The sequence below is a fragment of the Spermophilus citellus genome, assembly GCF_964194105.1.
Source record: "Spermophilus citellus genome assembly, chromosome: 1".
Classification (NCBI taxonomy): domain Eukaryota; kingdom Metazoa; phylum Chordata; class Mammalia; order Rodentia; family Sciuridae; genus Spermophilus; species Spermophilus citellus.
In genome coordinates this window covers 134206333-134230290 of record NC_138182.1, presented here as the reverse complement: position 1 = coordinate 134230290, position 23958 = coordinate 134206333, and the positions used below count along the sequence as shown (strand labels likewise).

The following is a 23958-nucleotide window of genomic DNA, read 5'->3' as shown; positions in this document are numbered from 1 at the left end:
CCCTGGAAAAGGGCATTGGGTGTGCCCAGGGAAGTTCTTCAAGTCAACCTCCAAGGGCAGTGCCTTCGGGCCACACTGTCTAGCATCTGGGGAGTTTTGAGTGGGAGAGGGGCTGGAAGAGGCCATGGTGACAGGGGGTGGGGAAGACTTAGGAGATGTCAGAATTAAAGTTGGGAGTTGCTATTCTACCGATGGACTGAGAAAAACTGAAGGCGAGAGAGAGGGAGGGAGGGAGAACCAGATAGGAGAAATAAGAGAAGACTCGAGGGAGAAATGGGGAGAGAAAAACAGAAGAGACAGAGAGGTAATGGGAAGGAGAAAGAGAGGAGAGTAGGGAAGAGAAGAGAAAGACGAGTAAGGACAGAAGGAAGGGAAGATGAAGGTAAAGAGGAAAATGAAATGAAAGGAGGGAATTTAAAATAAGGGGGAAAGAGAGATGAGAAGGAATGAAGAGAAAAGGAAAGAAATGGAAGGAGGGGAAAGAAAGGAAGAGAAGGAGGGAAGGAAAGGAAGAAGAAAATAAAGTAAGGAAGAAAGAAAGAAAAGACGGAAGAAAAGGGAAGGGGAGGAAGAAAGAAGAGGAGGGGAGAAAAAAGAAAAATAGAGATAGCCTGACAGAAAAGAAAGAACGATCACAAAACACAGATATCCAACAGCATGCTGGCGAGACGCCTCTTCTGGGTTAAAACAAAATGAAAACAGTCACAGAGGAGGCAGCGGAAAGTGCCGGCAAAGCGTGGGCTCCTCGCAGGCAGCTCCTGGTTCTCCGGCCGCAGGCGACGATTGCAGCGCAGCCGGGGAGCGCAGAGCTCAGGCTGCAAGCAGAGCGCAGCGGCGGACGCAGCTGTGCCGCCCGGCCCCGGGGCAGCCGCGGCGGCAGCCGCCTCCCAGCTCTCCCGCTAGCGGCTAGCTCCCTCGGCCGCGGTCCCCGCGCGATACCCACCTCTGCGCCGCTGTGTTGGCGTCCAGCACCCCGGCGCCCTGCATCCACGTCCGCACCGCGTTCATGCCGCTACCCAGCGGCTCTTCCTTCATGCTGCTTCCACTCCGTTGGATGCTTTCCTGAATCCCAAACATGAAAACAACCTTTTCTTGTGGAAAATCTCCTCCCCCTCGAAAATAGAAAAAAAAAAATAGGAAAAAAAAAAAAAAAAAGAAAACGCCAACCAGAGATTTTCTTTTCTTTCTTTTTTTTTTTTTTTTTTTTTTTTGAGTCGATGAACTCGCGCTAGAAGATCAAGGCGGGCTGGAAAGCAAATTTTTTAAAAATGTAAACCTTCGTTCAAAACAGAGCGATAACCCGGGGAAAAAAAGGAGAGGATAAAAAAGAAGAAGAAGAAAGGGAAAATCCAACGAAAAGACCAAAATAAAAAAAAATTAGAGATGTATGCTTGGCTGTTGGGGGTTGTTTGGTTGGTTGATTTTTGGTTTGGGTGCTTTTTTTTTTCGCTTTTTTTTTTTTTTGCCTTTCTCTCTCTCTCTCTCTCTCTCTCTCTCTCTCTCTCTCTCTCTCTCTTTTTTTTTGGTAGTGATCACAGGCCGGTGGAGAACAGGAGGGGCTGGAGTTTCCTTTTGTAGAGGTACCTTTCACTTGAACAAGCAGGAAGAAAAAAAAATGTGATAGCAATTTAAGAAACAATAGACTCAACTCGCGCTGCCGGCTTTGCTACTTCAAGTGTCATTTTCCACAACCAGGCAAGTTTTTTCCTTTCTTTTTTTTTTTTTTTTCCTCCTTCTCTCCCAACCAAAGATGTTTCTTTCCTTTCAGTGCGTGTAGATGAGGAGGACGCTGGTTGCCGTAGACAGCTACACCAGAGAGGGTGGGGGGAAGGGGGGATAAAGGGAAAGAGGAAGGGGGGGGAGGGAAAGAGAGAGATAGAAAGAGAGGACAGGGAGAAAGAGAGAGGGGTGGACCCTGCTGGATGGAGATTCTGTTTTCTCCTTGCTAAAATAGAAGTGATTTGCAGGCTTTCCCTATGGAATCCAGTTTGACTCTCCCCAGAGCTAAACACAGGCACACTAACCCCAAAGGGAGGAGGCGGGGCTCAAGCCTCAAAGCCCCGCCCCTTCTTTGCATAACGTCATTCTTCCGCCTCGCCGCAGCCAATCGCCGCTGAGTATCTGGCTTGCTCACGGAGCCAGGCCACGCTCCCTCATTAACATCCTTCTCCTGGTGGCTCGGAGAAGCCGGGCAAAGTTCCTTGCAAAGTGGCGAGCGAGGGAGCGCTGAGCAAGGCGTCTGGGCTGGGGAGGAGTCGGGTCGACTGAAGCGGAAAAGGGGACAGAAGGAAGGAGAGGGGGGTATCCTTTCCAGGGATTTGAGCTGGAGATCTGCATCCAGGCTATTGCTGTCCCTTAGCATCCTTGCTGCGCCCTGGGCGCGCTCGAGGCATACAGGCTTCGGTTCTCCCAGGGCTGATGCCACGTCCTGCTCCGCAGTCCTGGGACGTCGGGGGCAAAAGTGGAGGAGACAGGAGAGCCCAGACAGAAAAAGCAGGACGCGTGTCCCAGGTGCCCACCTCTTCGCTTTGAGGCGGGGTGGTGGGATGGAATATGGGTCGCGAGGTCGGTGCTGGGAGCTTGCGGAGAGACACTGTCTCCACGCTGGGAGGGGCGGGTGAATTCAGGACCGCTCAAATAAGGCTTTGTGGATCCCCTGGCAGTGGGGGACCCAGACTCTGAATCCAACCTGGCCTCTGAAACGCTTCTCGCTCCTCACTAACCCGAGGCCAGCGGTGTTAAGCACTGTTCTTACACGCTCACTTCTCTTGGGTTACTGTGAAGATAGGTGAACAGTGGGATAATGGGTCTTACTGCCACTGGGTCAGGGTGCGTTTTAAAATTTTTCTCAAATTCAGTCTCCAACTCCTCACCCCCCCCCAAAGTAGTTTTTTTCCTTCTTCTTCAGGAGAAACAACGACCACATCTATCTCTGATTTGTTGGTTGTTGCAGAATCTCTTCCTGTTAAAAGTGCGCGGGGCAGGGAGGAGGAGTGAACAAACCGCTCTAAATTCTGTTCCAGCGGTGTGGGCAGAGAAAGGGAGAGCTGGGGGAGGGAATGGAAAGAAGGAGGGGGAAGCCATGGCGGGGGTGGGGGCGCGGGGAATAATAAAAGAGAGGGAGGGGAAGAATAAGAGAAGGAGAAGAAAGAGAGGGAAGAAAAGAGAAGAACTTGGTCTTCTACCTTTAGCATATATGCTTGTGGCTGGCAAAAGTGATGGCTAGATGTGGGTAGTGTGCCCCATCATTTTTTAGCAGGTTGTAACCGCTAATAAGCACATGGTGAACTTCTGTTTCATTGCTCTCAGAGGAATTTAGCCAAATTTGCTAAAGACCCCTTGGGGGGGAAATTCTCTGCCAGAAATCCAGGTCCCCTTTCTACTGGCCGCCTTTGGCCCTTTGATTTAGGAAGGGTCAGTGATGGAAAGGTACACATGCTTATGTTGAATGGAGGGAGATAGTTAAGAGTTAAGCTTTGTGCTTTTGGCACAACAGGAACGTGGAACCACTTCTTGATCCCTAAACCGGGTGAAAGCGTGTGTTCCAGGCCTGCAAATGCATGGCAACTATCTCCTTCGAGCACTATCTCCTGCCCAGCTCTCATAGCACTTGTTCTGCACCTCTGTGTGTTGAGGACTTTCTTCCTGGTACCGTAATTAATGTCATCTCCTCCAAGACACTGCCTGAAGAGATTATTCTCATCCAGGGGGATCCCCATAGCATCTACCAGACTTCCTGGCATACAGTAGGTGCTCAAGAGAGGTATAATGGTAGAAACTGGAAGGGTGGCAGACTTGTGAGGGGAAATTAAATGTATAATTGAAACTGGCCTGCGTTTAAAAATAAATTTAAAATTTTGTATGTTTTTCTCTTGAAAAAAAAAAAAACTTTCCAAAGCTCCAAGCTTAACCTGATGCCTCAGGCCCCAAAGATTCCCAGAGCCAACCCCTTCCCCCAGTTCAGAGGGGACCTTCAAGGTAGAGGGGTCAGGAAGCAAAGATCACCCCTTTCATCAGTGAGTCCCAGATAGTTCTGGCACAAGACCTATGCCTCCCTCTAATTAACTCCATGAGCCTACAATTTACTATCCAGTAAACAGTCTGCAGGACTCCAAGTTGAGTGTGATGGGGTACATGGTGCAGAGATAGAGAACACACAGTAAAGGAACTGATCACTGGGAAAGGTGCCAGGGAAGGAGAGACACTGCTGTTCTGAGGTCCAGAATGAGCAAGACACACACATACAACAGAGGGATTTCTGGGGAGTCAAGCAGAATCTAGAAGCATCTGCAAAGGATGTGTTCATTGAGGTGTCTGAAACTGACTCTCTCAAGTGAGAAATTTGCACAGAGAAAGGAGCCTTCAGCAGCCCTATTCCTGCCCCCAGAGCCAAATCCCCAGGAACTAAATTAGAGGGAGGCATTTTTTCACATCTGCCTGGCTAGAGAAGACAGAAAAATAACAGGGGGAGGGGGGACAGAAATCTTTTTGATAAGACTAATGCACTTTGGCTGTTACCTCACCTGGGGTGCTGACTATATTTTAATCAAGCAGAGTATTCATAGCTTTTCTTCTTCTGGGTGTCCTTGTGCTTTCAACCTGGCTTTCCCAGACTGTAATAAATGTTTAAGTAGGAAGGAGGCTAAAAAGAGAAAGTGGGAAAGAGACATAGAGAGTGACAGAAAACTGGGAATGACACCCAGGCCAGCAGCAGAGTAATAGCTTTCTTTAGTGAATTCTAAACTTTGAAAAGGAATTTCTTAAATACTTCTAAATCTCCCCGTCATGTGAGGTTGGCACCACCTCTAGAGACAAAGCCTTTGTGTAGGGGTGACTGTGAAGTGTGAATCCAGACTGCTTCCCTCCTTTTTACTTTATAGTCACATCTCCTGTGGAGATATGCATGCATGTAGGACCTGCAGTGCATTGCCTAAGATCTATGGCGTACCTGTGAGTTGACTTTAGTAGTTTATAAACTGGACTCAATACCCTAGTCATATAGGGGATTGGAGGGTGGGGAGGCTTCTTGAAAATGCAGATTTCCAGGCCTTGTTCAGATTTGACCAATCAATCAGAGCCTCTGAGATGGTGCCTCTGGATTCATATTTAAAGATATTTGGATACTCTTGGTTTCTGATATATCATCTCAGAGAAAGAAGGGAGGGAGGGAAGAAGGGAGGGGAAACTAACCTATGCATGAAAAAAATAACAGCACACCGAGTTTCATCTGTATAAACTCCAAGGAGCCATTGGAGAGGATTGGCATTTCCAGGGAATGAAGTCTCTCCCTGAGCTTCCTCCACAGTTTCTTCAACGCACAGGGGCAACAACCACACTTGCCCGAATGTTCCATCTCGCAGGCGGGGCTGCACATCTCTCAAGGTCTCCGGTCCGGAGGAAGTTCATGCCAGTGAGCAAACCCCTCCTTTCCCATCCCTCGCCCCTAACTTCTACTCTTTGGTTGTACCAACCTTCTTGAGGCACAGGGGAATCGATTCCTTTTCCTGAAGAGCTTGAGTCGCCGCAAAGATTTCTGAGGACTCAGGTAGAAACCTGTCCTTCATCCCCCCTACCCCCTCATCTGAGAGAGAGAGAGAGAGAGAGAGAGAGAGAGAGAGAGAGAGAGAGAGAGAGAGAGAGAGAGAGAATATAAATACAGCCTAACTAGGACCAGGAGGAACGTCCCCGGAAAAGAGGGAATCATCTCGGCTCGTCCGCCCCCAGGAGGCCAGACTTGGGACTTGTCACTTAGAAAATTTCTTGAATTTTCGTTCCCCTAGTAAGGGGAACCTGTGTGTGTGTGTGGGGGGGGGGGAATGGCCCCTCACCTTTGCCACTTTCTAGAGGCTGCCCTGAGTGAGGTGGGAAGGCAGACGCCTCCTGCAGTGCGGGGAAGAGGAAAACAGGGTGACAAAGCTCAAACCGCAAAATCCCAACAGGTGCGGCAGGATCCAGAAGAGTCGCCCCGAAACCTGAAGTCTGAGGCGGGGGCGGGGATGGACCGAGGCCCATCTGCTGCCCGCAGGGAAAGGGATGAGTAGGCGGCAACCCAGTGTCTGGGAAAGCCAGACCTGCCCCTGCGCAGCTCTGTGAGCGCCTGGGTTCCTCACTCCAGACGCGGACAAGAACGGTCCATCACCGGGACCACCAGCCAGCAAAACCCTAACCCTTTCCCTCGGTGACCTCACCCTCAGCTCTTGGGGAACGCGTGGGAGCTGCAGGCCACAGTTCCACCGGAAATCCGGACTCTGATCCCAGTTTCCGACTCCCGCGATCTGCGGAGCCCCTTTGCTCACGCAGTCGGACACTACCAATCCCAGGAGCGCACCTCCCCCCGCAGTACAGGCAGGGGGACTGAGGCCTAGAGAAGGACAAAGGTGCCCACAGACAGGAGGTAGAGACACGTGGGAGAGCTTAGTTTGCTAGGACCAAGAGCCTGGGGCAAGGGGTTCTGACAAATCTCTCTCGGGTTTCCCCGGGGCGGGGGTGGGGTGGGGTGGGGGCGTCCCAGATAATAATAGATAATTTGTCGAAGACTTTACCAGCATAAATTCACTGACTTTCCATCACAGATCAAGAAGACAGATTAAGGTCACTCCCATTTTACAGGTGGGGAAACTGAGAATCTATGAGGAAAGCGTTAAAAAAAAAAAAAGTGTCCAATACTACACAGCTAGTACAGTTGCCAAAACCACAATTCTCCAGGACCTGCGCCTTAACCTGGGAGCCAAACCATTGGCAGAGTGAGTCTCCTACCCCAGAATGCTCACGGATTCCTTGGCTTTCCTTCCCCAGGGTCTGGGTTCCGTATTCAGGTCCGCGAGAAGAGAGCGCACAAGCCCCCTCCCACAGTGGGGGATCGATCGGACTTACAGCAGAGGAGAGAACGAGGGTGCTGGGGAGTTCCCAAGAAAAGTCCTAAAGAGTGTTCCGACTGAATGCGCATTCACGCGGTCAGCTACGACTGGGGCTTCTCTCCCGGCCCTACCCGGACAGGGAGCACCTGGGGCATCCAGCGCCAGCCCTTGACTGTTACATTTACGTGGCCTCCAGTCAGTCGTTTGTCCCAGTCCTAGCTGAGGTCTTAGAGTTCATAGAAGCTTTCCCGAAAGAAACGAGCTAAACACAGGACTTTGGGGGTGGGGGGTGGGGACATCGGTTCGTCTATCAGAGGACGGAAATTTAGACACCTGCGAATGTGCTTTAATTGGGGTAGAAGATGATTCTCCCTTGTCGTGACCATACGAAAAGTTCAAGTTATTTTGAGTCCGGAGAATACAGTTGGGGACACAGCCGGGAATTATCTCATAGGTCCAAAGCTATCAGAGAGCATCACGAAACTCACCCTTCAGCCCTTGTCCCTAGTCTGGGACCTTGAAATCCCGCTTCCTCAATAGAAGGCACTTCGGAGGTGGGAGAAGAGAGCTTTCCAGCAGTTTGGAAATTAGCATCCCCTACGTAGCGCAAACTCTAGTAAAAGAAACTTGGGCCTGCGGAGTTTTGGAGAGGAACAGAGGAATAGACCTGTTTATTTACTTAGGAGAAAGGGGTGGGGGGGAGAGGGCGAATTTAGCAGGAGCGCTAGAGGTGACCGGGTGAAAAAAAAAAATTGCGCTCGCATTTCCTTCGAGGCACAACTCCCTAGATATTTCCCAACACTGAGCACTGTACCGCCTTTGCTATCTTTGTTTGAGAGATGCTTATGATTCGAGTGTGCAAATACGTTCTCAACGAAGGGTGGCTGCATATTTTGTGGGACTGTACAGTCCGTGTGTGTGTGTGTGTGTGTGTGTGTGTGTGTGTTTGTGCTGGGAAGTGACAGCGTGCACTTAGCTGTTTGCGTGCGCTTGTGCTGGAGGAGGCAGAGGTACACGCAAGCAAGAGCACACATGTATGTGGATAGTGTGTGCGTGTGTCACGAGTCTAACTTGTGTAAGTGCAGTGTGAATGGGCAGAAGTACTGTCTGTTGTGCAACAGCATCATACACATGTGTAGAACCTGAGTTCGTACGTGATTCGTGTGCACATTTGTGCGTGTGAAACCTAGCAAAGAACTCCTAAAAACTTAAGCCCAGCCAGAAGAAAGTTTAGCAGGCTGAATGCTGACTGAGGGGCCAAGGGCAGGCTGGTCCCTTGGCTTTGCAGGTGGTGGTGGTGGGGGACCTCCTGTGGAGCGCGCAACGCTCTCAGAGTCTGCAGGTTAGCGCCCAGCTCTTGGCGGGCAAGGCCGGTCCCCCTGTCGGCCAGCAATTACGAGGACCGAGATCGCAATAGTCCCTGCTGGACAGTTCCGAGCTCTTGATCATTTCTTGAGGACAGTTTCTGGTTATTGATGCGGTGTGTCCTAAAAGAAACCGCTTTCGGATTATTCGCTTGTGTATTTATTCTGTTTAACACTGTTATTATTTGGTGCCCGCGGTGAAGACGGTGCCAAATCTACCAAGAAGTCTCTGCCCCACCTCGGTGCGCAACTCTGAGCGCGTGAGAGATCTGCGAATGCCAGAATTTCCTCTTATGATGGAGCCATAGCGCCACCTAGCGTCTCCTAGCGTCCCCCACGTCACCACCACGAAGGTTGGGACCTTCCTACCGCTGATTTCCTATTCGTTTTCACTATTTCTCTTTGACTAAGCCTTCAAACACGATTTGTGGCTGCCCCTTTGAACACCGCCAAAATGCCCCTTTCTCCACCTGGCAAAGGGGAGATGGAACTCAAAGGGCATCTCTATGAAACCTTTTCAAACCCTTCTAAGGCTCATGTCTGTCCCTAGTCCCTAATATATCACATCGGACAATATTATTTAATAAAGAAAATATTATTTTCTCTACAGTTATTATTGTGACTTATCCAACATCAATAAAATCTAGTATTTATTTAGTGCATATTATGGAGCATCTTATGCAATGTACTGCATCGAACACCCTACTTCAATATTATTTCCCATTTTACAGATGAAGAAACTGAAGCTAGAGAAAACAAGTGCCCATCCAAGGTCCCATTGCAGAACTTACCCCAAGCCTACCTGCCTGATACCAGAACCCACTCTTCTCAACCTCTGTGTCTTACAGACTTTTCAGCTCTTTAGTCACTGACTTTATGACAGAACAAGGCATAGAGTGGCCACTCACTCATATGTTTATGAACAAATGTACTATTGCCTTTTTCAATTTGATCTTCTAGAGTTGGGCTGGGGAAAGCATTGCAATTATCAGACACTTTGACTGAAATGTCACCACATTTTTAATTCCCCCGAATATTCCAATCTTAATTAGTTACTTCGCTTTGTCCTCAATTTCTTCATGTGGAAAAAATAGGTTTACTGTGAGGTTAAGTGAGGGGGGGGAATTGAAGTGCTTGATATCAGTACTCAATAATTATAATGCCAAATATAATTGTTGATAGCTTAAAAACTAAAACAAAAAAATTAATCCTCATCACAGAGAATTCACTGTACATTTGAATATCTTTATTTTCATCTTGGAAATTACTTATGTGATAAAATATGTCCACTCTATGGTGGTTGGAGTGTTAATGTTAACCCTGCTTTGTTGTAAAAATTTCAGGTGCAGGGAAAAAAATACAGTTAAACAGTAAATCAGCAGATTTTGCTTCTCACCCTTTCCTCCTGCTTTGTAGACTTTGGCCAAGAAAGATTAAAAGGAAAACTATAAATGTGATTGTTATTCTGGAAAGTACAAAACTTTCTTTTTAAGTTAGGGGAGATTCTGAGCTAGTTTGAGTTTTTCCCCACTCAAAAAACTTTGTTATTACCAATACATTAAAGTTTAAAAATATGTGTCTAAGCAAATGATTGTACCCAAATAAAAGAAACAAATGAGGTTTGTTTAAACATATCCCAGGCCTTTAGACATTTCCCCCAAAAGGATAAGTTTTAAAAGTTTAGGGTCTCTTTCTAGAATGACCCATTAATTTCTCCTGTTAGCAATTTAAGTGAAAATGAACTTTTCTGCCTAATCGGGCTATAACATTACTACTTTCCTTCTTTCAAAATGACTATTGACTAGTATAGTCATGTCATAAACACATGATTTCTCCTCAGAGAAATGAGGCCAATAAAACCCACAAAAGGTATAAATGTGCCTCCCCATTTAGCTGGCCCATAATCCATTTCTAGTAACTTCATCCCAGCCCCAATTTAGTTCTGTTCATTTGTCCCTGCTTCCCATTTTAGGCAGTGCTCTGTATGGACATGAAATGCATTTGGGAATCTACCTGCAACAAATGTTAAGTTCAGACCTTTTACCATATAGCTGACAACATTTTATTGTCCTTGATTGGGGATTTTATTCACATCAATAATGTGAGACACTGGTTTTTTGATAATTTGAAGACTTGTTCTGTTTTCTTTTCTTCTTCTTTCCCCCGCCCCCAGTAGTCACTAGACCCATTCACCAATATTCTGGGTTTTCTTCTTCCAGGTGCATAGTAAGATTTAAGTGTTCTGTCCTCTCCAAATTTAGCTATGACCCTGAGATTTGCTTTGGCAAATGAGAAATTACATTATATTAATAAATTATTAATGTAATAAGAAATTACATTAATAAAGTGATAGAGTGATAAAGAGCTAATGTGCAATTCACCAAATCCCCTTTCCTAGGCTGTAGGAGCTAGTGACCCCCAAATGGAGTTTCCATAAACCTGCCACTCCTTGAAAAGATGGTTTAGAGTGGAGACCTCTCCTACCCACATGGGCATTTAGCATGCTTAGGAAGCCAAGCTTTATTAGTGTGTTTGTTAGAGGTGTTTAAAGGAATCACCTAGCCTCTCCTGACTAATACATTTAGAGAGGTCACTTATCTTTACTTTTCTTTTTGTGGACAATCACAAAATTCCCCTGGAGTGAAATGTAGATCTCTGCATCTAGTTAACTAGAATAATCAGATAATGAAATTGTTCAACTAGAAATCTAAATCTATTTTCTTAGTCAATCCACACATGTCTGGGGTTCAAAGCATCATTTAGAAAAAGGTGAAATGAGGAGAACTGAATTTCAAAAAATGATTACAAAGAATCTCAAAACTCTTGCTAGACCTCCACAAGTCTTTTTGGTGAGCTATATGCCCACTAATAGATACACCAGGATATTTCACAGGGACTGGTAGGAAAACACTCTGTTAGAAATTGATTGAGGGAATGAAGAAGGATTTCTCTCCATAATGTTCATTTCTATAATTTCAGGTTGGTAGAAGGGGAAAAAAAAAAAACCTGGCAATCAATATGTCTTTAAGAAACATTATCTAGGACAAGCTTTATTTCCTCATTTAGTGTCATGGAGGCATAAACGCGCCATCCCCTCCTCAAAATTGCCTCCCCCTCGGGCTGGGGATGTGGCTCAAGCAGTAGTGCGCTCGCCTGGCATGCGTGCGGCCCGGGTTCGATCCTCAGCACCACATACCAACAAAGATGTTGTGTCCGCCGAGAACTAAAAAATAAATATTAAAAATTCTCTCTCTCTCTCTCTCTCTCTCTCTCTCTCTCTCTCTCTCTCTTTAAAAAAAAAAATTGCCTCCCCCTCCCCAAATTTGTATGTTGAAACCCTAACCCAAGGATATCTCCCAAAGGTAATTAAGAAATAATTAGGTTTTAAGTGACTTAAGTCATGAGAATGGATCCCTCTGATGGGATTAGTGTTCTTAAAAGAAGAGGAAAGGACTAGAAGGTTTCTCCCTCTTTCAAGCTCTGTCTCTGCCACATGAGGACACAGCAAGAAGAAAGCCATCTGCAAGCCAGGAAGGGGGCCCTCACCAGAACCTGATTATGTTGGCGCCATGATCTCAGACTTCCCAACTTCCGAACTGTGAGAAATAAATGTCTGTTGTTGACGCCACCTGGTCTGTGATGTGTTGTAAGAGCAGCCTGAACTGACTAACGCTTGGGGGAAATAAAAGTAATTAGAGTTAGTAATTTGGGATACCATCCAGTTCTTCTCAGCTGGAATTCTGAGGTATTGGGATGACACCAGTTTCAGAAGTTGTTGCTTTGGTATAATCTTCCTGTGTTTTTACCCACAGCACTATTTTGTGAAATACTTTTTTATGTATTTACTTTTTTTTTCAGACTGATTCTAGCTCAAACTGCCTCTTAGGCAAGACATTTGATAATTTTGATTATTGATGAACTATTCTTTCATGTTTGATTTTCTTCAACCTCAATCTTTTTTTAAATGTGGAACTCTGCAAGAATATTGGGCCATATAGTTTTGGGGCCATATAAAATGCTTTGTCATTTTCAAGCCAAGAGGAGAAATTTGCTTCTATATTGATGAACTGTTCTTTCATGTTTCATTATCTCACACCTAAGGAAATTTTGTGAGAAAATATTGATTGTGTGACAAACACCGTTGGGTGCAATCATTGCTATCTTGTTTTTTTAATCCTTGGTGTGGTATGACTGGTCACCAAGAATAATACTACTACTTTAATTTGGATAATAGTGTAAAACTAACAGAGGGGTTTCACATGACTTATTGCTTGAAGTCCTCTCAACAAACCATACAACTGTCATCTCTCTTTCACCAGAGAGGAAATGAGATTGAGCTGTGCCCATATCACATGGCTGGTAAGCAGCCCAGTTTGGCTATAACCCCAGAACAATGACTGCCTATGAAGAAATCCATCTGCCATTTTGGTTGGGAATAGAAGTGTCAAACAATGCCATGGGCACTCCTGTATGGAAAGATGTGAGATGCTTTCTATTGCAGGCATTATTGCCATAAACAAACACCTGTTTCGTGTCTCCTGAGCATCTGAGAAGATGGTATACTTCGACCTCAAAGTTTGCTCTGCTGATCTCTGTTCCTCTATCCAGAGCATGTACTTGAAAGAGAGAACCACCTGAACACTCCTTCCACTTGGACTAGAGGTTTTTCTGAAGGTGAATGCCTCAGTTTGTTTCCCAATGTGGTGATTGGTACTATACCAAGATGCAATGAATTTAATGTAAAGCAAATGGTCTCAACCACTGAGAATTTGGGCTTGCTTGTTATTGAAGCTTAAATTAGCCTGTCTTGACTGGTATGATTTCTTGATTCAAATTTAATTCTTTTATAAAAGAATATTACCTCTGTAGGGTGGATCTTAAACTGATCATATAGATACATACCTTTGAAAGAGAAAATATCCTCCTAAACCCTCATGGTTTTATTTAAATCAATTTGACAATATTACTTAAATATGCACAAGCATAAAAGTAGGAACGAATTCTTCACACATGTACTTATTGAGCAACTGCAAAACCAGATTCCAAACTAAATGAAAAGAAAAATACCACATAACCAAAGGATTATAAATAAACAGTAACAAAATATACTGGAATCCACATGGCTTAGTGGAAACTACATTGCTATCCAAGTGTCAAGCAGGTTCTTTGGAGTAGAGCAAGCTTCTTTAATCTGCCCTCAGCAATGGCTCACTTTTTTTTTTTCCAACTACCACAAAACATTCCTTAATTCATATTGTGTAAGAAAAGTTTAAAGGAATCATTTTAGTACCAAAGCTACTTCTGTTCCTTTCTTACCCAGCCTGACCTTTCTCACTGTTGATGCCAATAAACACATTCTAAAACTTGAGCTCAGAAATTTTGTGTCGGTTTTCAGATTTAAGGATACCTGTGCTTAGCTTTGTAAGTATATCATTGAAATAAAAACCCTAAGCTTTGAAATTTTTATTCAAACTTAGGAACAGTCCACTCTCAAAGCGCATTTCAGATGCCCATGAAGTGTGTACTTGCAAACTGGTTAAAAGGACAAATGTTTTGCATATTTCACCAAAATTAAAATATTTTTTTCAGGAAGAATAGCACAGGTATCCTGAGCATGATCTCCCTATTATTTTGATTGTGGGTGACTTTGAGGGGAGTTGCTTAACCTCTCTGAATCTCCAGCATTTATCTGCAAAGCATACCATTCTTACGTTAAAGCACAAAGAGTGAAATGAAGAGTCTAGTACAGGACCATTTTTGTTATGCATTTTCCTCCCCGGCCTTAGCCCACTGATTTCCCAACTTCCCTTGATGAAAAGACATTTCCAGATGTAGTCTCTAAGTCCTCCCACAAGGCCTTCGATCTGTTCCTTCTCACTCTGTGGACTTAATCGGGATCTGGCACAGGATTCCAGAGCTCCAGGGTACAATTTTACACACTGTCCTTTATAAAGGTCCCGATAGTAAATATTCCAGGTTTCTTGGTCTATGCGTATCGTGTTTCTGATATAACACCCAAGCACCTATATGACTTTCTGTAAGTATGAGGCTTTCCCCTTCTTCCCTACCTTTAAAGACAGGGATCGTGAATAATTTGTTTATTGAGCCTTTCTAATTCATGTTGGTGAAATGAATAAAAATGCCATCAGATAAATAACCCTGGGGAGGATTAATGTCTGCAACATGTACAGCAGGTTAGGTTGTCACTGTCCCCTTCCCTTCATGCCCCTGTTCATTCCCAGACACACATTTGAAACACTGTTTTATTGAGTGAGGTGACTAGAGCTTGGCTGGCTAGTCGAGGTGCTGTGACAGGTTACCCCCTGTGACAGTGACTCCCGGAGCCCATTGTAAAGCCAGCTCTGGGGTCTTTTCTCTGACTGTGCCACGGTACCATGCACTGTCTCCTACCAGCTTGACATCACCACCATTGTGGGTTTGTATTTTCACCCCTAATTTATAGTTCAGGAGCCTGAGACCCAAAGGAGTTAAAGAGTTTTCCAAAGTCATCTACTAGAATCCAGGTTTCCTGATTCCTCCCATCATGCTACCCAGCGTTGGATTCTGAGGCCTCCCAAGATCTTATTCACCTTCCATATTTGAAATGTGTTTGTTGGGGGAACAATTGACCTCAGAATGAGTAACTTGCCACCACTCTGAGTAAGTTTCACACTTTCCCATTACAGAGTGAAAATGAGAAAAATATGTCCTAGATACCACAGAGAAAAATGCTTCATTGTCTTAATTGCCTTTCTATTTCAATCAAGGAAGGCATTTAATTATTTCTGAACTACATTCTAAATTCTCTCTCAAGAATATCACTGTCCCCAGGTGAGTTAACCAAGACTGTGCAAAACATTTTCTCAAATCTGAATAATGATCCCCAATATTTGCTGAGTACTTCTTACATGCCAGCAACGATTTTAAATCCTTTCCATTGATGACTTATTTCCTCCTCTCAGCAAGTCTATGAAGAGGATGCAATCATTATTCCCCTTTACAGATGAGGAGAGCAAGGCACAGAGGTGAGATCTTGGCCTGAGATCACAGGCAGGAGGTGGTGAAGTCAAGCATCCGATCCCAGGATCGCGTCTGAGGTCACACTTCTGATTTCACTCACCATGCAGTCTTTGGACACAGACCTGGTGTCCCCTTTGAGATATAAGGGTTACTTGAACACAGTTCTGAATATGTACACAAAAGCCATTTGTAGGAGCCATCCAAAAGGACCAGTTGCGGCTGCTGAAGGGTCACCCAGGATCTCCAGCTTCTGGAAATACGGGTGGGTCATCTCAAGGCTGCAGGGGCACCAGGGGCAGTTTGTCTGTCTTCTTAAACAACCTCAAGAAAGAAGTTCTTGCTGCTGAGCACCACTGTCCTGGGCCTCGAAAGGTCTACATGACACTCATTCTACTCCACTCCATCTAATCATGGCTTTGAAACCACAGACAGAAGAGATAACATTCTCATGATCTGTAGTTTACGGCCATTATTCTTGCCTCACTTGAGCTATCTAGAGAATGAAGGACAGTCAACCAGTATTTCTAGAGTAGGACCCCTTGTCTGTGGAAGGTATGTCCCAAGATGCCCCCTGAATGCCTGAAACCACAGATAGTACTGAACTCCATATTTACTATGTATATTAAAATCAAATTTATTAATTGGGCACAATAAACAATAATAATTCATATTAAATTAGAACAATTATAACATTATACAGTAATGAAATTGCCAGCATCACTACTTTTGCACTTTGGGGTCACTATTAAGTAAAATAAGGGTTACTTGAACCCAGGTACTGTGATACTACAACCATCAATTGGATAATCAAGGTGGCTACTGAGTGACTAATGGATGGATAACATATATGACATGGATACCCTGGACAAAGGGATGATTCACGTCCAGGGCAGGAAATGACAGGATAGTGTGATAGTTCATCATGCTACCCAGAGTATATACTTAATAATTGTTCGTTGTTTATTTCTGGAATTTTCCATATAACATTTTCAGATTGGTTGACCACAGGTAACTGACACTATGAAAAGTGAAATTACAGATAAGGAGTTAATAAGATAAAATTGAATGATATGAACACATAGGCTGTGTAAGTAGTAAAAAATGTTTTCTTGTATGATGTACTGGAGCCTTCAAAAAACACCTATTACCTGTCGTACAGAATAAAGGCTAGATTTTGAAATGTGAAGCCCACAACAGTAGGGAGTTGACACTTCAAATCATTCACACAGATATTAAACTTTATAATGGGTGAATTATGGAGTATCTTATATATTCAGATAGAAATATTTTGTAATTCGGGTTTAAAAAGTTTTGATCTTCATGGTACTCTTTGTTTTAACAGCGTAATTATTCCTAAATAATTTCATGGAAATATTCTGCTTCATTAATTTTGCAAAAGGACATGTATGAAAAAACTGATATTTTTGAATAAAAAATAAAATTTAAAAATATATTTAGCCTCCATTCCTAATAAGCCTGAGCAACAGTTGTTTCTTTCTGAAGAATCAAGATCAGTCACAAGACTGATCCCTTGTTTAAATTCATCTATCATTCCATAAACATGTTAATATTTGAGAAACTGCATGAACTCAGCTTCTTTTCTTTCTTTCTTTTTTGGTGCTGGGTGCTAGAAGCTACTTTATGGCTAAGCATATGTTTAGCCCGCGACCCATGCCGGCTTCATGAAAGAAGGTTCCAGTCGTGAGAAACTGCTAGGGAGTTTTGAATTAAAGAGACAAGACTCTAATTACCTTTAAACCAGCTCCAGGATGGCTCCTCCTAGCTCCAGCCTCCAGCCACCCATTATGGTAGCAAGGTTTACTGAGAGGCTAGCGAGAATGGGAGAACACGCCAGGGAGTGGACTTTTATTGGGGAACAAAAAATTCTGGGGAAAATCCCATCCAATGAAGATTAAGGGGGGCAGCATCCCAAGGTCAGGGGCAATGACTGGGTCTGCACGGACAAGCCCTCGAACCTGGATAAGGGTGGGGAAAGCTCTGACACAGCTGTGCCTAAGCGCCTCTCACCCAGCCAGGGAGGTAACTCAAATCAGGTGCGAGGATGGCCTCCCACACATATGTTCTACCAGAGAGCTGTGCCCCCAGTCCCAGGCTCAGCTTCCTATATAAAGATTTGTAGAAGTCATACAGCTTTGAGATATGTAGGCACTTGTTGTTTAATAAAGATTTGGACCATATTCTTAACCAAAATTAGGTAAGAAATTTAAGCAAAATTAATTTTTCTCTTCATTTTACTTTGTGCTAGTTCATGGCCACACGCACAGTACTTCACAAGCACCCAAATCCCTCTGCCTTCTGGGGACACAATGCCAACTTGGATGCATTCAAGGATGTGGGAGACTGAAACCAACCACTGAGCTCCTAAGTTCCAGTCCTCCCATCTATGGCATTCAGATCAACCCCCACTTTGCCTCTCAACACACACACACACACACACACACACACACACACCGGCTAAAATAATTTCCAATGCTCCTTAAAGTACTGAACAGCTAAAACAGCAGTGAGAAGTTCCCAAGCCCATTTTTGGGGAAAGACTTATAATCAGAGACATGGCTATAATATTTGACACTTCAGTACTTAGGTCAGAAAGCATCTTTGCTAATAATTCACTTGGGCTTCTGCTCTGAGGTTACCTTCCCAGAGATAGCCAAGGTCAGAGTTCTAAACTGTCCAAAGTGGAAAATTTTCAAGAGACTTACTCATATAACCTAGGATTTCAAATTATACTTTCTCGTATAACCTACATTTTCAACATCAGGACAAAATAGGTCTAAAATACCCCCTTCAGAGGCTCCTTGCCCTTCACAGGTTGGCTCTGTGGAGTGAGTCAGCAAGGAATCTCAGCTTGCAAAAATGATTGAAGACAGTACTCAACAGGTAGTGCACCCAGGTACCTGATAGAAGCATATCTATGCCAGACTATAGTAATCCTTATAAGTCATTTTACCAGAGCAAAGAAAGCAAGCTGACCAAGATTAGCAGCAACACAAGGGAGCAGGACATAATGAGAATCAGCAGAATTAGCAGAACACAGAAACATCTCAGATGGCAAAAGCATCTTACAGACCACAATACCAACAGTCACCCTATTTAAAGAAATAAATGGCAAACTTCGTACTATCTGCAGGAAAGAGAAAAACTATAGAATTTGTTATGGCAGATTTGAAAAAGAAACAAATAGAACTTTTATAAGTAAAGACTAAAATAATGCTAAAAACTCAGCAAATGTGTTCAACATCAGATTGGAGAAAAAAAAAACATATGGGAAAGCTAATGAGTGGAAAAGTAAATTAGAAGAAGTTATCCAGGATGAACATGAGAAAGCAAAAAAGGAGAGCAAGACGTTAGAAGGTTATAATGAGAAATCTCACATACATTTAATTGATTCCTTAGGAGGAGAGGGAAAAAGGGATGAGGTAGAGGGAACATTGGAAGAAAATATTGCTGATAATTTTTTAAAACTGTAGAGACACATCAATCTACAGATCAAAGCAATCCAGGGGCCCTAAGCACGAAAACAGACACACACACACACACACACACACACACACACACACACACAAAAATCCTCAGGCTTGGGTATATAGCTCAGTGGTAGAGCACTTGCTTTGCACACACAAGGCTCTGAGTTTGATCCCCAGCACCACAAATAAATAAATATAAATCTGCAAGTGGATGCATGAGAATAAAATTGCAAAAAAAAAAAGAGAAAAATTTTAAGCAGCCAAAGGGGGAAAAAGGGACAAGATACTCATTAAAGAATGAAAGTTAGACTGACTTCTAGCCAACAGCTACATGTTTTCTCAACAGTGATAATGGATCATAGAAGATGAAGATGGTGGAATGGTACCTTTGATGTACTAAAAGAAAATAATTGCTACCACAGATTCCTGCACCCAGGGAAAGACAAGCTAAACCTAAGAGAATATGTTACCAGCAGATTCTCCCTGCAGGAAATCTATTGCTATGCTTCAAGCAGGAAGACAATGGTAACAGACAGATCTGAGATGTAGGAAGTTTGTGGAAGGAAGGAAATGGGGAGTGGTGGTAAATAAAATAAGCATCAATATACAAAATGGTAATGAGAATTTCTAGAGGGGAAGAAGAGGATTGATTAAAGTACCAGATAATGAAAGCATGTGAGGTGGAGGCATCACAGTACGAAACTTAAACTATACTACAGAGCTATAGTAACAAAAACGGCATGATATTGGCACCAAAATAGACTTGTAGACCAATGGTATAGAATAGAGGACACAGAGACAAACCCACATAAATATGGTTATATCATACTAGACAAAAATTCCCAAACCATTCACTGGAGAAAAGATAGCCTATTCAACAAATGGTGCTGGCAAAACTGGAAATCCATATGTAGCAAAATGAAATTAAATCTCTCTCACCCTGCACAAAAATCAACTCGAACTGAGACAAAGACTTAGGCACTAGAACAGAGACCCTGCACCTAATAGAAGAAAAAATAGACCCAAATATGCACCACGTCAGCCTAGACTCTGACTTCCTTAACAGGATTTTTAAAGTACAAAAAGTAAATTCAAGAATCAATAAATGGGATGGATTCAAATTGAAAAGCTTCTTCTCAGCAAAGGAAATAATTAATAACACGAGAAGAGAGACTACAGATTAGGAGAAAATTTTTACCACATGTACCTCCAATAAAGCATTAATCTCTAGGATGTACAATGAACTCAAAAACTAAACACCAAAAAACAAAAACAAAAACAAATAACCCAATCAATAAATGGGCTAAGAAACTGAACAGACACTTCACAGAAGAAGAAATACAATTGATTAACAAACATATGAAAAAATGTTCAACATCTCTAGCAACTAGAGAAATGCAAATCAAAACTACTCTTAAGATTTTCTCAGTCCTGTCAGAATGGCAATCATCAAGAATATAGTCAACAATAAATGTTGGTGAGGATGTGGTGGAACAGGTACACTCATAGATGGCAGGTGGGACTGCAAATTTGTGCAACCACTATGGAAAGCAGTATGGAGATTCCTCAGAAAACTGGGAATGGAACCACCATTTGACCCAGCCATCCTACTCCTTGTTTTATACCCAAATGACTTAAAATCAGCATACTGTAGTGACGCAGCCACATCAATGTTAATAGCAGCTCAATTCACAATAGCTAGACTATGGAACCAACCTAGGTGTCCCTCAGTAGATGAATGGATAAAGAAAATGTGGTATATATACTCAATGGAATATTACTCAGCTTTAAAGACGGGTGAAATTATGTCATTTGCCAGTAAATGGTTTGAGTTGGAGGATATGATGCTATGCAAAACAAGCCAATACCATAACCAAAGGCCAACTGTTTTCTCTAATATGTGGATGCTAATTCATAATAAGGTGGGGGACACTAGGGAAGAATAGCATTACCTTAGATTAGGTAGAGTGAAGTGATGGGAGGGAATAGGAAAGATAGTAGAATGAAACAGACATTATTACTGTATTATATATGTGACTACATGACCAATATGATTCTGCAACATGTACACTCAGAAAAATGAGAAACTATATTCCATCTATGTATGATATATCAACGTGCATAAATGCATTCCATGGTCACATATAAACAATTAAAACAAATACAAAATTTAAAAAAAAGAATGAAAAATAAGAATACCTGTCACATTGGATTGGGTCCCACCTTAATGACCTCACCTTGATTTAATGCATCTGCAAGACCCTATTTCTAAATCCAGTTACATTTACAGGTTAGGACTTTCATATACCTTTTGGGGAGACACAGTTCAACTTATAACATAAGCTAACAACTAAAATCAGCATTTTATTTACAAACAAGTAAATAAAATCAATTGAATAATCATAAGTGTTAAAGATTAAAGGTAATATTGACACCAAAATCTAACAAGAAAAGTATAAGGAAGAAATATTACAAGTTAGTCTCACTCACAAACACAGATTTTAACAATTCTAAACAGAATATGAAGAAATTGAATTCACAATATACAAAAAAGACAATGTGTCATCAACAAGTTGAGATTATCCTTTGATTTTAAGGTTGAGGTAACATAATGAAAATCAAGCAATGTAAATTGCTAAAGTAATAGATTGAAAGAGAAAAATTATATTATCATCATGATACATGCAGGGGGGGTGGGGAAAGGAGTTGATGTAAATAATAATGGTATCTACCTTGAAGAATTATTGTGATGATAAGATGAGCATATATCAAGCACTTGGAACAGTGCCTGTACTTGACAATCACATAATAAATGCTATCTATTATCACTATTTATAGACTCTAACAGGTTTTTCATACACACATATAGAATCTCTGCGAATAGCCAAACATACATAAGAAGGTGCCCGGTATCCCTAGCGTTTAGGCAAAGACAAAAGACCAGAATAAGATACATTTACTCACCCAACAGGCAAAAGCTTAAAGGTCTGGTAAGACCTAGTATTGCCAATCCAAAAAGGAACCATCCTACACTGTTAATAAGTACAAACTCTTTGGAAAGTACTCTGACATTATCTACAAAACATTTTACCCGTTAATCCAGAAATTCAACTCCTAGGTATGTACTCTATAGAAATGCACACTAAACCAACTAACAATATATGGACAAATCCCACTTGGTCATAGGCATCGGATTTCCCATTAATGTATGGTTAAATTCAACTTTGTAATATTCCATTAAGAATTCCTATATTTGGGCTGGGGCTGAGGCTCAGTGGTGGAGCACTTGCCTAGCATGTGTGAGGCACTGGGTTCGATCCTCAGCACCACATAAAACTAAATAAATAAAATAAAGGTATTGTGTCCATCTACAACTAAAAAAAATTTAAAAAAGAATTTTACATCTATGTTCATGAAGGAACTGGTCTGTAGTTTTCTTGTCCAGGGAGGTCTTTATCTGGCCTTGAAGCAGGGTAATAGCGGCTTCATAGAATAAGTTCAGAGTGGTGGATTCTTCCTATGGCTATTGCAAATAATGTTACTATGAACGGTATCCACCTTCCTTACTTCCTACAGACCTATGCACTTTTCCTGTGTCTTCTGTAGTCATTTTTGAGATTTGCCTCTTTCTAGGAATCTGCACATTTCATTGAGGTTGTCTAATCAGTGGGTATAGCTGTTCATAACCTTCTCATGAATCCCTTTTTGTTTCTTGGTTGGTAGTGATGCCCACTGTTTCATTCCTGATTTTTGATAGTTCATGTCTTCTCTTATTTTGTCAGATTTGCTAATTTACCTGTCAGTTTTGTTGATATTTTCAAAGAACAACTTTGTTTTCATTGATTTTTCTCTACCGGAGAAGGAAGCTCAATTCCATTGATTTCTACTCTAATATTGATTATTTCCCTCCTTCTTCCAATTACAGTTTCTCCTCCCCTCTGACTAGGGATTAAGTCCAGGGGCACTCTACCACTGAGTTACATTTCTAGAAAGCACATTGCTTTTTTTGTTGTCGGTTTGAGACAGGGTCTCCCTCCATTTCTCAGGCTGACTTCAAACTCACAACCCCGCTCAGCCTCCCGAGTAGCTGGGATTACAGGCATGGGCCATCACATCCTGCTTGTTTATAATTTCTTAAGGAATAACTTATTGATTGCAGACCTTTTTTCTTTTCTAATATAGTTTTTCAAAGCAAAAAACAATACATATTTCTATATGCCTATTTAATGCAACCTGTGAATTTTGATATGCTGTGCTTTCATTCCCATTCAGTTCCAAATATATTTTAATTCCCCTTGTGATTTCTTTTTTTTTTTATTAAATCATGGGTTGTTTAGAAGTATGTTGTCTCATTTCCAAATATTTGAGGTTTGTGAAAATTTCCTTGTGGATCCTTAATTTTGTTGTGGTAAGAAAACAAACTTTGTCTGACTTCAGTCTTTTAAAATATATTGGGATTTTTTTTTTTTTATTCACTCACTATGTGACCTCTCTTGGAGAATGTCCCATGTGAACTTGAAAAGAATACACATTCATATTGTGTGCATGCACAAATACAAAACAACAAGTCCCCCATTATGTGCAACTGTAATGCACCAATAAAAAAATGTGAGGAAAAAAAGAATTTGTATTCTGTATTCATTGATTTTTTTTCAGCTCCTATATATGGTATTTAAATCAAGTTGAAAATATGGTTTAGCTCTCCTATATTCTTAATTTTCTGTCTAGTTGTATCAATTATTGAGTTTGGAATATTGAAATCTCCAAATATTATTGTTGATTGTCTACTTTTCCTTTAATGTTATCAGAATTTGCTTTATATATTTTAAGGCTGTGTTATTTGGTGCATTTAGAGATGTAAAATCGTTATATTTCCCTGATGTGTTGACCTTATCACTATGACATGTCCCTTTTGCTTCTGATAACATTTTTTATTTTAAAGGTTATTTTGTCTGATATTAAATGAGTATTTCAACCCTCTTATGGTTACTGTTTGCAGGGTGTGTCTTTTTCCATCCATTTATTTTAACCTATTTGTGCCTTTGACTCTAACATAGATTTCTCATCTTAGATAGTATGCCATTGGCTTTTGCTTTTTCATTCAGCCTGACAATTTCTGGTTTTCAAGTCAGGTGTTTAGCCCAATTGTGTTTAATGTAATAATTGATACTGTTGGAATTACAACTGCTGCTTTGCTATGTGCTTGCTATTCACCCATGTATTTTCTTG

At 42.2% G+C, this 23958-nt stretch overlaps 1 protein-coding gene and 1 long non-coding RNA gene across 7 annotated transcripts in view; one reads left to right on the top strand and one right to left on the bottom strand.

Annotated features, from left to right (window-relative positions):
- The window catches only part of EBF1 (EBF transcription factor 1), a 396117-nt gene extending 390560 nt beyond the window's left edge, over positions 1–5557 (bottom strand). For 3 of the 6 annotated variants that reach the window (XM_081303905.1, XM_081303906.1, XM_081303908.1), the window contains exon 1: positions 944–1146. In XM_081303905.1, the coding sequence (XP_081160031.1) occupies positions 944–1077 (134 nt within the window). In that variant the 5' untranslated portion in view covers positions 1078–1146. Of the gene's footprint in view, positions 1–943; positions 1148–1167; positions 2003–5471 lie in introns of those variants that run through there. The other 3 variants (XM_081303910.1, XM_081303909.1, XM_081303907.1) reach the window with 3 other exon arrangements.
- Positions 5558–5631: 74 nt separating this feature from the next.
- LOC308654492 lies at positions 5632–12184 on the top strand. The gene is made up of 3 exons (XR_014023277.1): positions 5632–8574; positions 10194–10245; positions 11700–12184. It is a non-coding gene; the product is annotated as an uncharacterized lncRNA (long non-coding RNA).
- Positions 12185–23958: the final 11774 nt, after the last annotated feature.